The 15,390-nt window shown below is 38.4% G+C and overlaps 1 protein-coding gene across 3 annotated transcripts in view; it reads left to right on the forward strand.

Annotated features, from left to right (window-relative positions):
• The window catches only part of nup54 (nucleoporin 54), an 83,500-nt gene that overhangs the window by 42,153 nt on the left and 25,957 nt on the right, over positions 1 to 15,390 (forward strand). For all 3 annotated transcript variants that reach the window (XM_069925497.1, XM_069925496.1, XM_069925495.1), the window contains one exon: positions 12,712 to 12,786. In XM_069925497.1, the coding sequence (XP_069781598.1) occupies positions 12,712 to 12,786 (75 nt within the window). The remainder of the gene's footprint in view (positions 1 to 12,711; positions 12,787 to 15,390) is intronic.

Genomic DNA, 15,390 nt, shown 5'->3' on the forward strand with positions numbered 1-15,390 from the left:
GCTTCTCCTTTTCTTGAACTGTAAGGAGCACTAGGCAATATTAATGGCAACTCTGCCTTGCAACAGACATAAATTACATTTTTAATATCGCGTGATAATTAAATTAAACCTTGAACCTTAGAATGTGTAGGTGATAGAATACAAACAATACGGGGGAGGGTTTTAAAACCAAAAGCAAGAAACCAAAGTGATGTTCCTAAGAATCCTTAAGCAAGAGCTCCAGAGACAAATAATGAAAGGAAATGCAAGTAGGAGTAATCCCAGTGAAACATAGAGAGCTAATTAAATAGTAACTTAATCTCAACTTTTGACAAACAGATTAATTAGAAAGAAAATAATGAAAAAGTCTATAAAATATCAGGTTGTGCATCACATCTGTGAATATTGTTTTATATATAAGCTAAATAGAATGTGTGGTGATGGCAGAGGACTGGTGGAGGGCAAATTTTTAATATTAAAACAGAAAAAATCATGGGAACAGTTGATGGCATTAAGATTAATGATGATAAATGTTAGTATCTTTAGAATATTGGTTAAGTTGGCTGTTAACGTGTATTTTAGTATCAGTAAATGTGAGATGATGCAACTTGGAAAGAAGGAAAAAAGTACCAATAACAAAATAAAATGTAATGGGATAGAATTAATAAACACTTCAGCACACAAGCATGCCTGTCGGCTCATCTAGTCCATGCTGAACTATTATTCCTTGTAGTCCCATTGATCTTCATCCAGACCATAGCCTTCCAATCCATTTACCTATCCAAATTTCTCTTAAATGTTGAAATTGAACCCACATTCACCACTTCCATTGGCAGCTTGTTCCAGTGTCTCACCACTCTCTGAGTGATGAAGTTCCATCTAATGTTCACCTTCAACATTTCACCTTTCATCCTAAATCAGTGGTTCGCCACCTTTTTCTTTCCATTCACATACCACCTTAAGTAATCCCTATGCCATCGGTGCTCTGTAATTAGTAAGGGATTGCTTAAGGTGGTATGTGGGTGGGAAGGGAAGGATGAAAATCACTGCTCTAGAGCCAATTGTTACTGAAATATTTTGCGTGAGAAAAATTGTCATTGGCCCATTTCCTTTGGAGTTATGAAACTGTGCACATAATGAGTCAATTGGGTACAATTAAAACAGTGGCTTTCTTTCCACCCACATATATAGAAGGATGTGGTGAAGTGTTACAGTGAGACCAAATTAGATCCAGAAAACAAATACAGTATAGCAAATGTTTAAAAGCATCCAGCAGGTAAGGCAGTATCTGTAAAAAGATAAACCATTTAATGTTTTGGGCTTTCGGAGAGAATATGTATTATATGCATATTTTACAAACCCCCCCCCCCCCCCCCCCACCCCCGCGCATTATATGCATGTACGCGCTATACAAGAATATTTTTATATGTTGAAAGTACACGCACAATTTGTAGCGGGCATGGGAAAGTCAAACCGGCAATTTATAGCAGGTGTGGGAATATAATAATGGCATTGAAAGAACGTGCACAATTTATAGTGCCATGGGAAAGATGCGTCAGCAAGTTATAGCGAGTGTGGGAATATAATAGCGACATTGACAGAATTGAACAATCCTACAATTGTAGAATTGTAGACAAATCAACAATGCTAGAAGACCATCTGAAAAGCAGGAACATGAAGGAAGTTTGCCACTTGGGTGGGAAGACTGGGCAGCAGTCAGCTCCTCGTGTGTGGGGAAAAATGCTGGGAGAAGGATCTGGGTCCAAATGCTGGGAGAAGGATCTGGGTCCAAATGCTGGGAGAAGGATCTGGGTCCAAATGCTGGGAGAAGGATCTGGGTCCAAATGCTGGGAGAAGGATCTGGGTCCAAATGCTGGGAGAAGGATCTGGGTCCAAATGCTGGGAGAAGGATCTGGGTCCAAATGCTGGGAGAAGGATCTGGGTCCAAATGCTGGGAGAAGGATCTGGGTCCAAATGCTGGGAGAAGGATCTGGGTCCAAATGCTGGGAGAAGGATCTGGGTCCAAATGCTGGGAGAAGGATCTGGGTCCAAATGCTGGGAGAAGGATCTGGGTCCAAATGCTGGGAGAAGGATCTGGGTCCAAATGCTGGGAGAAGGATCTGGGTCCAAATGCTGGGAGAAGGATCTGGGTCCAAATGCTGGGAGAAGGATCTGGGTCCAAATGCTGGGAGAAGGATCTGGGTCCAAATGCTGGGAGAAGGATCTGGGTCCAAATGCTGGGAGAAGGATCTGGGTCCAAATGCTGGGAGAAGGATCTGGGTCCAAATGCTGGGAGAAGGATCTGGGTCCAAATGCTGGGAGAAGGATCTGGGTCCAAATGCTGGGAGAAGGATCTGGGTCCAAATGCTGGGAGAAGGATCTGGGTCCAAATGCTGGGAGAAGGATCTGGGTCCAAATGCTGGGAGAAGGATCTGGGTCCAAATGCTGGGAGAAGGATCTGGGTCCAAATGCTGGGAGAAGGATCTGGGTCCAAATGCTGGGAGAAGGATCTGGGTCCAAATGCTGGGAGAAGGATCTGGGTCCAAATGCTGGGAGAAGGATCTGGGTCCAAATGCTGGGAGAAGGATCTGGGTCCAAATGCTGGGAGAAGGATCTGGGTCCAAATGCTGGGAGAAGGATCTGGGTCCAAATGCTGGGAGAAGGATCTGGGTCCAAATGCTGGGAGAAGGATCTGGGTCCAAATGCTGGGAGAAGGATCTGGGTCCAAATGCTGGGAGAAGGATCTGGGTCCAAATGCTGGGAGAAGGATCTGGGTCCAAATGCTGGGAGAAGGATCTGGGTCCAAATGCTGGGAGAAGGATCTGGGTCCAAATGCTGGGAGAAGGATCTGGGTCCAAATGCTGGGAGAAGGATCTGGGTCCAAATGCTGGGAGAAGGATCTGGGTCCAAATGCTGGGAGAAGGATCTGGGTCCAAATGCTGGGAGAAGGATCTGGGTCCAGCCTTTCCATCACAACAATCCACCAAGGAAGATGAAGACTATGATGTTGAGCAAGAATTCTGCAGCTTCACAGATGAAGAGGTGCGTGAGGCAGAGAGGCTGTTTCAAATTAGCAAAGAGCATTTACACCAGTGGTACTCTGCAGATGATGAATGCCCAATATATGAGCACCTGACGGACTCTGAGTTTGTCCGTAATGTTACTATAGCACTATTCCTGAACCACAGGAGGATGATAATGAGGAGACTCCACCCCAACCCCAAAATATCTGAAGCCATTGAGTATCGAGGTTGGCCTATGTTTGCTGGAGATACAGGATGTGGACCGCATAAAAATCCTCCAGTTCCGATGCATTTTGGATTTTGCTTGCTGCCAGTGACAGGCTGTGTTCAGGGAATGAACACTCGATTTTTTTTTCAGAAATAACATGCTAATTGTAAGAAATGAAAAGATGATTATAAATACAGGTATTGTACGTGTTATTTATTTTTTTTAAACTGCTGTTTTTCGTGAACCCCGATTTAGCACAACCCTGCTATTTTTGCAATGTATATTTTTGGACCCAAACTATCGCGTTATTGCATGGTTCCACTGTGCTCTGGGTTGAAACTGGTTTTCTGTTTTGGAAAAAAAACATTTTATAGAGAAGAAATGATGAACTGTTGGAATTTTAATTCGTATTTTTGTTAATGGCAGTGAGGCTGTTGAAGTTTGATCTCCGTCCATACAGGCCTATTCTATTAAGATCAGAGGCAGTAAGAAAGTGGAAGCTGAATGTAATTTGAGCAGACAATTTCTCTATTCGCGTTGTAAAGGTTAAAACCTTGTGTTTTTAAAAATTCTTTTGTTAATGTTGTGCCTATCCCTTTGAGAAAGTATCGTTTGTAGTGTAACAATAGTGATTATGACATCATATGTCATAATATCTGAGCAGACCAAGAGCTTGAATCTTATTCTTTGAAGAATTATGAAGGACATAAGCTAGGGATAGTTTTCTTTGAATTTATCTTAATTCATCTTATTTTGTCTTAATTTCATGTACTTGTATCTGTTTAAAGTTGAATATCGTTCTATCATTATATGGTTTATTTATTGTTATGAAAATCTTAATATGAAGTTATGCAAAATATTTATCTGTTTTATCAACAAATTAAAGCTACTTAAAGCTGCATCTACCAAGTTTGGTTTATTGGATTAATAAGATAGTAATTTGGAATATCGTCACTCACATTTCCTTGAAGATTACATGTTTTGAATTGGGTAATACTAGAACTTGGAAAGTGTTGTTTATACACATTGGACTCCATGAAACCATGCTACAAGCTGCAAAATATGAATCTAAGTCCACCACTCTTAATAGAACAGGGTGGATAAGAACCTGTGTCGCTTGTGCTGCAATAGCCTTGTGCTAACCATTACGCTAACTGTGTTGTAGTATTGATTCCTGTGAGTTCAGAACCTACTGTCTGTCATCGATTGTCAAGAGAGGGGGTTTTCATGCTATGGAAGTAACAATATTTAATCTGTGGTGAATGTGAAGCATCAGTTTCCACTTGGAATGGGACATTCTTCTTTTGCCGGGGGGGAGACAGTGGTGAATGTCTGCCAAGCTGCCTGTCTCCCCTCTGGCGAGCCTTTCTGTACTAACATTGGCTGTGCATTATCTCTACTGTTAAGGACACTCCCCTTGGATATAACTGTGTATTCACCTCTTGTCTTTCATTATTGTACCATGAGTTTCTGCTAATAAAATTGAAGTGCCAGTTGATGAAGTAGACAAAGACAATATGGTCAAACAATAAACATGGCTTTTATTAGCAGAAACTCATGGTACAATAATGAAAGACAAGAGGTGCATATACAGTTGTATCCAAGGGGAGTGTCCTTAACAGTAGTGATAATGCTAATGTTAGTACAGCAAGGCTCGCCAGAGGGGAGACAGGCAGCTTGGCAGACATTCACCACCGTCTCCCCCCCGGCAAAAGAAGAATGTCCCATTCCAAGTGGAAACTGATGCTTCAGATTGTGCCTTGGCAGGAACCCTTAATCAAAAGGGCAGACCTGTGGCATTCTTCTCCCGCACGTTACGCGAACCTGAACTTGGAAGAGTCACGTGATGGAGTAGTGACCGGTCAGGGAATTCCAGCCCTCTCCGGAAAAGTTGAAAAAAGAACGCACAAAACACAAAGGTACAAGAGTAAAAATTAAAACAAAGTAAAAATAAAGGTGAGAAGAAAATGGCAGCGAAGAGAGAAAAGTCGAAAACAACGGGAAGAAGAGAAGATGAAAGAACATCGGAAGAAGAAGGTGAAGGCCTTACCTGTCCGAGGAGGCCCGCCGCGGAGAGAGAAGCCCGCTCCCTCAGGTCAGTGGAAGTCCCGGGCTCGGGACTACAAAAATGGCTCGCAGAGCCGAGTAAAAGTGTGCAACCGCGACTCCTCGCTCATGCACAATGCGCATGAAAAAAAACACACTGACGGGAGGGGGGGAACAACTGCGGAGTCGATCTCCACAGCTGAGAGTGACAGCTACAACACTGCAACAGGTGCAGAACATAGAAAATAACGACAACAAGAAAGAAGAGGGTAAAAAGAAAACAAGGAAACAACAGATGGTCAACCCAGAGGAAGAAGAAGAAGAACAGAAAGAAATGGAAGAAGAAAAGAAAGGCAAGACAATGGATATATCTTTTTTAAAGAATATATGGAATCAGTGAAAGAATGGCAATTACAAGAATTTAATGAGATAAAAAGAAGAATTAAGAGTGCAGAAGAAAAAATGAATAAAATAGAAATGGTCATATCAGAGATGGGAAAAAGAGTGGATAATGTGGAAGAACGAGAAATAATCATAGAAATGGAAGTAGAGGACTTAAAAGAGAAATTAGAAGAATCTAATAAAAAAAGTTAGAGGCACATGAGCTGTTAGCTCAGAAGATAGATATAATGGAAAACTATAATAGAAGAAATAATATAAAGATAGTGGGCCTTAAGGAAGATGAAGAAGGCAAGAATATGAGAGAATTTATAAAAGATTGGATCCCCAGGGTCCTAGGAAGACCAGAATTACAGGAAGAAATGGAAATAGAGAGGCCACATAGAACATTAGCCCCAAAACCACAACTGCAGCAAAAACCAAGATCCATTTTAGTAAAATTTTTAAGATATACAAGAGAAAATATATTGGAGAAAGCAATGAAGAAAATAAGAAGACAAAAAGCCACTGGAATACAAAGGTCAAAAAAAAATTTTCTATCCAGACATAAGTTTTGAACTCCTGAAGAAGAGGAAAAACAATCTTATGGAAAAAAAGGATATAAATTTATGTTAAAGTACCCAGCAGTACTTAAAATAGTTATTCCAGGGCAACAAAACAGACTATTCTCAGATCCAGAGGAAGCACGAAAATTTGCAGAACAACTACAAGACAAGCAGAGAGATGAAGACATGTAATGAGAGTAAAAATGACCACGATCTATATGTATGTGTGTATATGGGTATATATAGATGTGTATGTATATATGTTTATACATGAGTGTATCCGTATTTAGAGGAAAATATATAGAGTATAGATAAGAATTAATAAGGGAATGAAAGGGAATAGAGGGAATAAGGAGGGAATTAAGAGTGACCTTTGTTATATATGAAAATTGAAATCTTTTCCGGGGGGGGCTGGGTGGGGAGGAGTTACGGTCACTGCAAAATCAGCTGACGCTTGCGAGTGAATTCGCAAATCCAAATGGAGAGGGGAGATGTGGTTGCCCGGCAAGGGCAAGATTGGGTAGGACATGTAACAGCAGCGTCGTATAATTCAAAAGCAAGAGGAGTAGCTATATTAATCAGTAAAAATGTACCAATTAAAATGGAAGAGGAAATAATAGATCCAGCAGGGAGATATGTAATGATAAAATGTCAGATATATTCGGAGTTTTGGAATCTACTCAATGTATATTCACCTAACGAAGAAGATCAAAAGTTTATGCAAGATATTTTTTTGAAGATAGCAGATACGCAAGGGAACATATTAATAGGAGGGGAGTTCAACCTTAATTTGGATTCAAATATGGATAAAACTGGGAAAAAAATTAACAGAAAGAACAAAGTAACCAAATTTATAATTAAATCGATGCAAGAAATGCAACTTTTGGATATATGGAGGAAACAACACCCAAAGGAAAAGGAATATTCATATTATTCGGGTAGACATAAAACATACTCAAGAATAGACCTATTTCTGTTATCAGCTAGTATGCAAGATAGAGTAAGAAAAACAGAATATAAAGCTAGAATATTATCGGACCATTCGCCCTTGATATTGACAATAGAGTTAGAGGACATCCCTCCAAGAATGTATAGATGGAGATTAAACTCCATGCTACTTAAAAGGCAGGATTTTAGAGAATTCATTGAAAGGCAAATTAAAATGTACTTTGAAATAAATACGGAATCAGTGAAAGATAAGTTTATACTATGGGACGCAATGAAAGCGTTCATCAGAGGGCAAATAATAAGTTATGTAACCAAGATGAAGAAGGACTACAATCAGGAAACAGCAGTTGGAAAGGGAAATAGTAAATATAGAAAAAGAATTAGCAGTGAAGGAAGATACAACTAAAAGAAGAGAATTGGCAGATAAAAAAATAAAATATGAAACACTACAAACGTATAAGGTGGAGAAGAACATAATGAAGACAAAACAGAAATATTATGAACTAGGGGAAAAAACGCATAAAATTCTAGCATGGCAGCTCAAGACAGAACAAGCTAAGAAAATGGTATTGGCATCAAGGAAAAAAGACAAACAAATCACATATAATCCAACGGAGATTAATGAAAACTTTAGAGAATCCTATGAACAATTATACCAAACTGAAAACGAAGGGAAAGAAGGCAAAATAGATGAATTTTTAACTAAAATTGAACTACCAAAATTACAAATAGAGGAACAAAATAAATTAACAGAACCATTTGAAATAGTAGAAATACAAGAGATAATAAAAATTAATAGAATTAATAAAAACCAAATAATAAAACACCAGGAGAGGATGGATTCCCAATAGAATTCTATAAAACATTTAAAGATTTATTAATTCCTCCCCTCCTGGAAGTAATCAACCAGATTGACAAAACACAAAGCTTACCAGATTCATGTAAAACAGCAATAATTACAGTAATACCAAAGCAAGGGAAAGATCCACTCGCACCAGCATCATATAGACCAATATCATTACTTAACACAGATTATAAGATAATAGCTAAACTATTAGCAAACAGATTAGCAGATTATGTTCCTAAAATGGTAAATCTAGACCAAACTGGATTTATTAAAAAAAGGCGGACAACAGACAATATTTGTAAATTTATTAACTTAATTCATGCAGTAGAAGGTAGTAAAGCACCAACAGTAGCAGTTGCTTTAGACGCAGAGAAGGCCTTTGACAGAGTAGAATGGAATTATTTATTCAAAGTATTGCAAAAATTCAGTTTACCAGAGAAGTATATTAATTGGATTAAAGCATTATATAAGGGGCCATTGGCGAAAGTGACAGTAAATGGATATATATCAAAGCAATTTAATTTAAGCAGATCAACAAGGCAGGGATGCCCACTATCACCCTTATTGTTCGCGTTAGCTATAGAACCACTAGCAGAATTGATAAGAACAGAAAATAATATAAAAGGGATAAAAATAAAAGACAAGGAATATAAAATCAGTTTATTTGTGGACGATGTTATAGTATACTTAACAGAACCAGAAATATCAATAAAAGAATTACATAGGAAATTGAAGGAATATGGAGAAGTGTCGGGTTACAAGATTAAACTAAATAAAAGTGAAGCAATGCTAATGAATAATGCGGATTTCTCAAAATTTAAGAAGGAATCACCATTCAGATGGCAAATGCAAGCAATAAGATACCTAAGTATACAAATAAATAAAAATCTTGGCCATCTATATAAACTCAATTATTATCCACTAATGAAAAAATTACAGGGTGATTTAGAGCATTGGAAAGATTTACCACTAACACTAATAGGAAGGATAAACTTTATTAAAATGAACATTTTCCCAAGGATACTATACCTATTTCAGGCATTGCCAATACACTTGACAGAGAAATTCTTCAAGGAGTTAAAGAAAATAATAAGGAAATTTTTATGGAAAGGGGGGAAACCGAGGATAGCACTAGATAAATTAACACAATGGTATAAACAAGGAGGTTTACAATTGCCAAACTTTAAAAATTATTATAGAGCCGCACAATTAAGATACCTATCAGATTTTTATCAAACAAGGGAAAAGCCAGATTGGACTAGATTAGAATTAGATAAAATAGGGGAAAAGATACCTGAACACATATTATATAAATGGGATGAAAAATTGGTACAACGTAGGAGTTCTCCAGTATTACATCATCTGCTCAATATTTGGAAGAAGATTCATGTAGAAAGGAATAAATCAAATTACCAATTACCAAAACTAATAATGACGCAAAATCAGTTACTCCCTTTTACAATAGATAACCTTTCCTTTAAAGAATGGGAGAAAAAAAGGATCAAAAGAATAGAAAATTGTTTTTCAGGAAATAGATTATTATCCTTTGAACAAATGAACGATAAATATAATATAAATCAAGATACAGTGTTGGCATATTACCAATTGAGATCCTACTTGAAGGACAAATTAGGAAGTAGTCTGAGGTTACCAGAGGGAAGTAACTTTGAATATGTGATTACAGATACAATGACAATCAAAAGATTTATAACAAATATGTATATTAAACTGCAAGAAAAGGAGAATGAGGAAACAAATGGTAAAACTAAACAAAAATGGGAACAAGATTTAAATATAAAGATAAAGAAGGAAACATGGGAGAAGTTATGCTCTGGAACGATGAGAAATACAATAAATACGAGGTTACGTATGATACAATATAACTGGATACACAGGCTATACATTACACCTCAAAAGTTGAATAAATGGGACCCAACGGTATCTGACAGATGTTTTCGTTGTAAAAAAGAAATGGGAACAACAATTCATGCAATCTGGACATGTGAGAAAGTAGAAAAATTTTGGGAAGATCTAAACCAGATATTAAATAAAATTACAGAAAACAATATACCAAAAAACCCAGAGATCTTCCTCCTAAGTAACATAAAAAAATAAAGAATTTGGACTTGATTTGGATGGTGCACAAAAAAGATTTGTTAAGATAGCTCTAGCCGTAGCAAAAAAATGTATTATGTCAACCTGGAAATTGAAAGATAATTTGAGAATACAACAATGGTATGTAGAAATGAATAAATGTATTCCATTAGAAAAAATAACATATAATTTAAGAAATAATATTGAAATATTTGAACAAATATGGGAGCCATACATGAAACAGAATAGAGAAAACCTACCGGGGACATCTACCACCTAAATTAACAAAAGGAGAAGGAAATGAAAAGAATTGACTCAATGGAATTTCTTGTTTATTTTTATTGAATGACAACATTGTTTGACTGGTTTAATGTGTCTTAGATTTTGTACTTTAAATGAATGGGGGGGGAGGTAGGGAGGGTGGAATGGGAGGAGGGAGGGGGAGGAGAAAATGATAACTGTATATATTTGAAAAGGAAAATGTATGTATCTTGGTCAGTGTGGTTTATGGTGTGAAAAAAAAATAAAAAAAAACCTGAACTTCAACATCCTGCCATTGAAAAAGAAGCCCAGGCTATTATTGAAGCTGTTCGCTACTTGAGACACTTTCTAGCTGGCAGAAAATTTACTCTTGTCACTGATCAGAAATCTATTGCCTACATGTTCAGTACTAAACACAAAAGTAAAATCAAGAACGATAAGATGGCACGCTGGCGAATAGAACTCTCAACTAATAATTGAGATCCAGTACAGACCAGGCAGATTAAATGATCTTTCTGACGCATTGTCACGATCTGCTGCTGGTGCTCAGCTGGAGGGGCTAAAAGAGATCCATAGCAGACTGTGCCACCCAGGAGTCACGAGGTTCTTCCACTACATAAGGACTAACAACCTTCATTACTCTCTGGAAGAAGTCAGGAAACTGACTAAAAGCTGTCCCGTTTTCGCAGAATGCAAACCACAATACTTCAAAGCTCCGGAGGCCACTCTCATCAAGGCAACCCGACCTTTTGAGAGGATTAGCTTAGATTTTAAAGGACCGTTACCTTCCAACAGCAAAAATATATATTTCTCTACTGTAATTGACGAATATTCCAGGTTTCCCTTTGCGATGCCCTGATGTCTTGTCAGCGTCTGTCATTAAGTCACTTGACAGAATTTTCAGCAATTTTTGTTTTCCCAATTACATTCCTACTGATAGGAATTCATGAGCGCTGAACTGCAGCAAGCCCTGCTATGGAAAGGGATTGCCACCAGCCGTACCACAAGCTACAACCCACAGAGCAATGGGCAGGTCGAAAGGGCTAATGCTACAGTCTGGAAGATTGTTAATCTTGCTTTAAAAATGCATGATTACCCTGTAACCCGGTGACAGGAGGTGCTGCCTGAGGCACTACATTCTATTTGGTCACTATTGTTTACTGCAACAAATCAAACATCTCATGAACGTATGCTTGCCTTTTCAAGGAAATCAGGAACTGTGATGGACTGGCCAGCTTGTTTATCTGAGCCTGGAACCGTGCTGCTGAAGAGCCATGCTTGGGCGCGTAAAACAGACTCCCCCTCGTCCAACCAGTTCAGCTACTGCATACCAACCCCAACTACGCTCATGTTAAATTCCCAGACAGGATTGCTGACACTGTACCCCTAAGAGATCTGGCCTCGCCTGGTTTGCCCCTTCCTCACACCTCTACTCAGAGTGAGCCTGAGAGATTGGCCTCACCCCCCCCCCCCCCCACCCCAGCCTGTGACCCCTAGTAAGCTTTCAGATGGCCATGCTGAGGCTCCACTGCCTCATGCTGGCGATTCTGGAGCGGGTCCAGAAGTCAGTCCTTCCCACACTACAGACCCAGGAACTGTACCAGTTCCCAAGGTTGCAAAGGAGCCTCCTGTTTTGAGAAGAAGCACCAGAATTCATAAACAACCTGATAGGCTGACATATTCATAAAACATCTCATTATATTTCGTTTGCTTGCTGGATACTGGCGTATTTTGGATGTTAGAGTATTCTCAATGCCAAACATGGAATCCATGCATCGCTTGCTTCAGTCTTTCCTAGCAGCTGTCCTTTTGATTTTAACCCTCCTTCTGCTGGAAGGAGACTGTGGTGAATGTCTACCAAGCTGCCTGTTTCGCCTCTGGCGAGCCTTGCTGTACTAACATTGGCTGTACATTATCTCTACTGTTAAGGACACTCCCCTTGGGTATAACTGTGTATTCACCTATTGTCTTTCATTATTGTACCATGAGTTTCTGCTAATAAAAGCCATGATTATTGTTTGACCACATTGTCTTTGTCTACTTCATCAACTGGCACTTCATATTCCATCTTCCAAAGCTTCCCACATTCTTCTATGAAGTTAGAAAATAGAAGGACAGACAGAAAGTACTGCAGCTAAACTTCTATTTCCTTTCTAAAAGATAAATTGGATTGCTTTACATTGGAAATGGTAATGCAATAAATCAGTGGATCGGGCGCTAAAGGTCTATTAAGAGAAATTTGATTTACTAATTTTAGTGGGAATCTTCATCAAAATTTCACTTTTAAAAATTTAATGCAATAAAATGTGAGTTCTATTTCAATTAACATTTTTTTAATGTTTGTATTTTGTCTTTGTTCAGGTTTTGCCCCATTTGGAACCACTACTACCACCACAAGTGGACAAACAACAGGATTTCCTTTTGGAGCATCTACAGGTATTGACATATTTTGGTAGTGGCATATATCAGCTATTTTGTTAATTAATTGATCAAGTGTTACACTTAAAAATTCTAGCATGTTCTAAGAGGGCACATTGATCCCTGTGGATCAGTGAACATGTTTTAAAATATTAAATGAAAATAATTGTCAGAACAATATTATTTTACTGTGTGCCTTGGCATTCTTTAATAGTAGCAAGCATTAGATAATCTAGCAGTCTATAAGTGTATTGAAATGTAAACTTCTGAAGCAGGAGTAGGCCTGTCAGCCCCTCGAGCTGTTCTTCCACAATACAATAATAACAGATTTAGTCTTGATTTAACACTGCTTTCCTCCATTCTTTTCACTTGACTCCCTTATTCCTCCACACTACTTTCTGATCGAAAATTCCAAAGGTTCATGAGAAGAAGTTTGTCTGAAATGTGTCTTATTCTGATCTCCACGAATTCTAGATATTCTTATGAGGTGAATCTTCCCCTCTGTATCAGGCTATAAGTCATCTTATCAGTTTCAGTAAAATCATAACTCCTACTTCTAAGATCCAGTGAGAACAGGCCCAACCAGCACAAAAAAAAAATCAAAGCCCACATTTTGGGAATGAATTTTCTTGGGACTGTCTTCAAAGCAGGCACATCCTTCCTGAGGTGCTGTTTATGCTATTGTATAGGACGATCTGAAAAAATCAGGGTCATCCTATACAAAGGATCTAAAATTCTTGTCTTGCCAATGAAGTTGCAATATCGCCACCATCTTCCTGCTGGCTCTGATGCCATCTCATGCACACACCCCATTAGTTATTTGTGAAGTCTCTCAACGCTCCTCCACAGTGACTGCTGTCTGTTCTCTTTAAGCTTTAAATGGCCTGTTACAGGAGCCAACAGTGGATTATTTTAAAATAACCAAATAAAATTTAAACCTTTAAATGATAATTTGTTATTAAAATATTGTGATTTGCATTTACCACCATCCACTGATCAGCTGTAAGTGCCAGATTTGGGGACGTATTGGGTGGAAATTCTGGGTTTGTACTATCCAACAGCATATATGGTATATAGAGCAAATCTTTATGTAATATTCTAGGTACTCTCACCAATGTCATGTAACCTGGATCAAAATTTCCGTGTTTTCGTTCCCATACTTTTATTTGCAGTAAAATCTGATACACTATTCGCCAAGCTAACTGCTATCAATATCTGCATTTCAAGTACTAGCTTTTCCCTAGATGCCTTTGTACAACAACCTATTGTTATCATAGACTGTTTAAGTAATTTTTACTTTCCTAGAAATGTAGAAAATAAGAGCAGGAGTAAGCCTTTTTTACCATTCAATACATTAATGACTGATCATACAATTTCAGTACTTTATTCCTGCTTTCTTCCTTTGATTACTCGAGGCATTAGGACCCCATCTGAATCTCTTTTGAATATATCTAATGAACTGGCCTCAACAGCTTTCTGTGGAAGGGAGTTCCACAAGTTCATAACTCTCAGATTGGGAACAAAAAAAAAATTCTTGTCTCAGTCCTAAATAGCTTTCCCCTTTTGTTCTTGGATTGTGACACCTTGTTCTGGGCCTCTCCAACATCAGGAACATTGTTCTTCCATCTAACCTGACTAGTCCTGTCAGAATTTTGAATGTCTCAATGAGATCTCTCTCGTTCTTCTAAATACCAATGAGTGTAATTCTAGTCTATCTAGCCTTTTTTCCATATGTCAGCCCAGGTGAAACTCCCTCAATAGCAAGAATTACCTTACTCAGATTAAGAGACCAAAATTGCTTCCTGCCTGCCATTTTTCTATCCATGTTAATACACTGCTTTAGATACTATGTTCTCTACTTTTGCACACCATTTTGTTTTCACCAGAAACTTATCAAAAGCTTTATACGTCTTATACACCACATCAACTGAGTCACCATTGTCCAAACTACTATGGTAGTTAAATTTTCATTCTCAAAAAAGTCTTAATATTTATCAGTCGTGAAATCCCTTTGGAAATCCATGCTGATTTGAACAAATCTGTCACTCCTCTCAAAATGCCTAGCAAAGGCATTAACTCCAGCATTTTTTCCCATCACTGAATTCAGCCAACTGGACTATAATTCTGTGGTGTCACTTTAGCAACTCTCCAACCCAAAATAATTTATTGTGGCAGATTGCGCCACTTTGTTTTCAAAGTTTCATGCTCTTGCGAGAGTGGGTGCTGGAACACTGAGCTGGACATCGGCGCTTATGACATCATCAAAAGGAAAGACGAGAGGGGGCAGTGCGGCAGTTATTTTGGCTGATGACAACTTCTGAACTGAACTGCCGAATTATTAAATGTAATGTTGGTTCTGAATTGTTAAACAATTTAGTGTTTGTACAACTCACAAACGACTACAATGTGGACCCTGACGATCCAAAACTATATCTTTTGGATTGCAAAATGCTAGAAGGAGCATATTCAAATGTACAGAATGCAGTTTCACTCAAACTTCTCACCTTCTGGACATCACAACCACAAGTATGGTTTGAACAAGCAGAAGCCCAATTCCACAAACACCAGAAAAAATAAAGTTCTACTTTGTGGTCAGTGCGCTGGACCAGGAAACTGCCAAGC

The sequence above is a fragment of the Narcine bancroftii genome, chromosome 3 (assembly GCF_036971445.1).
Source record: "Narcine bancroftii isolate sNarBan1 chromosome 3, sNarBan1.hap1, whole genome shotgun sequence".
Lineage (NCBI taxonomy): Eukaryota > Metazoa > Chordata > Chondrichthyes > Torpediniformes > Narcinidae > Narcine > Narcine bancroftii.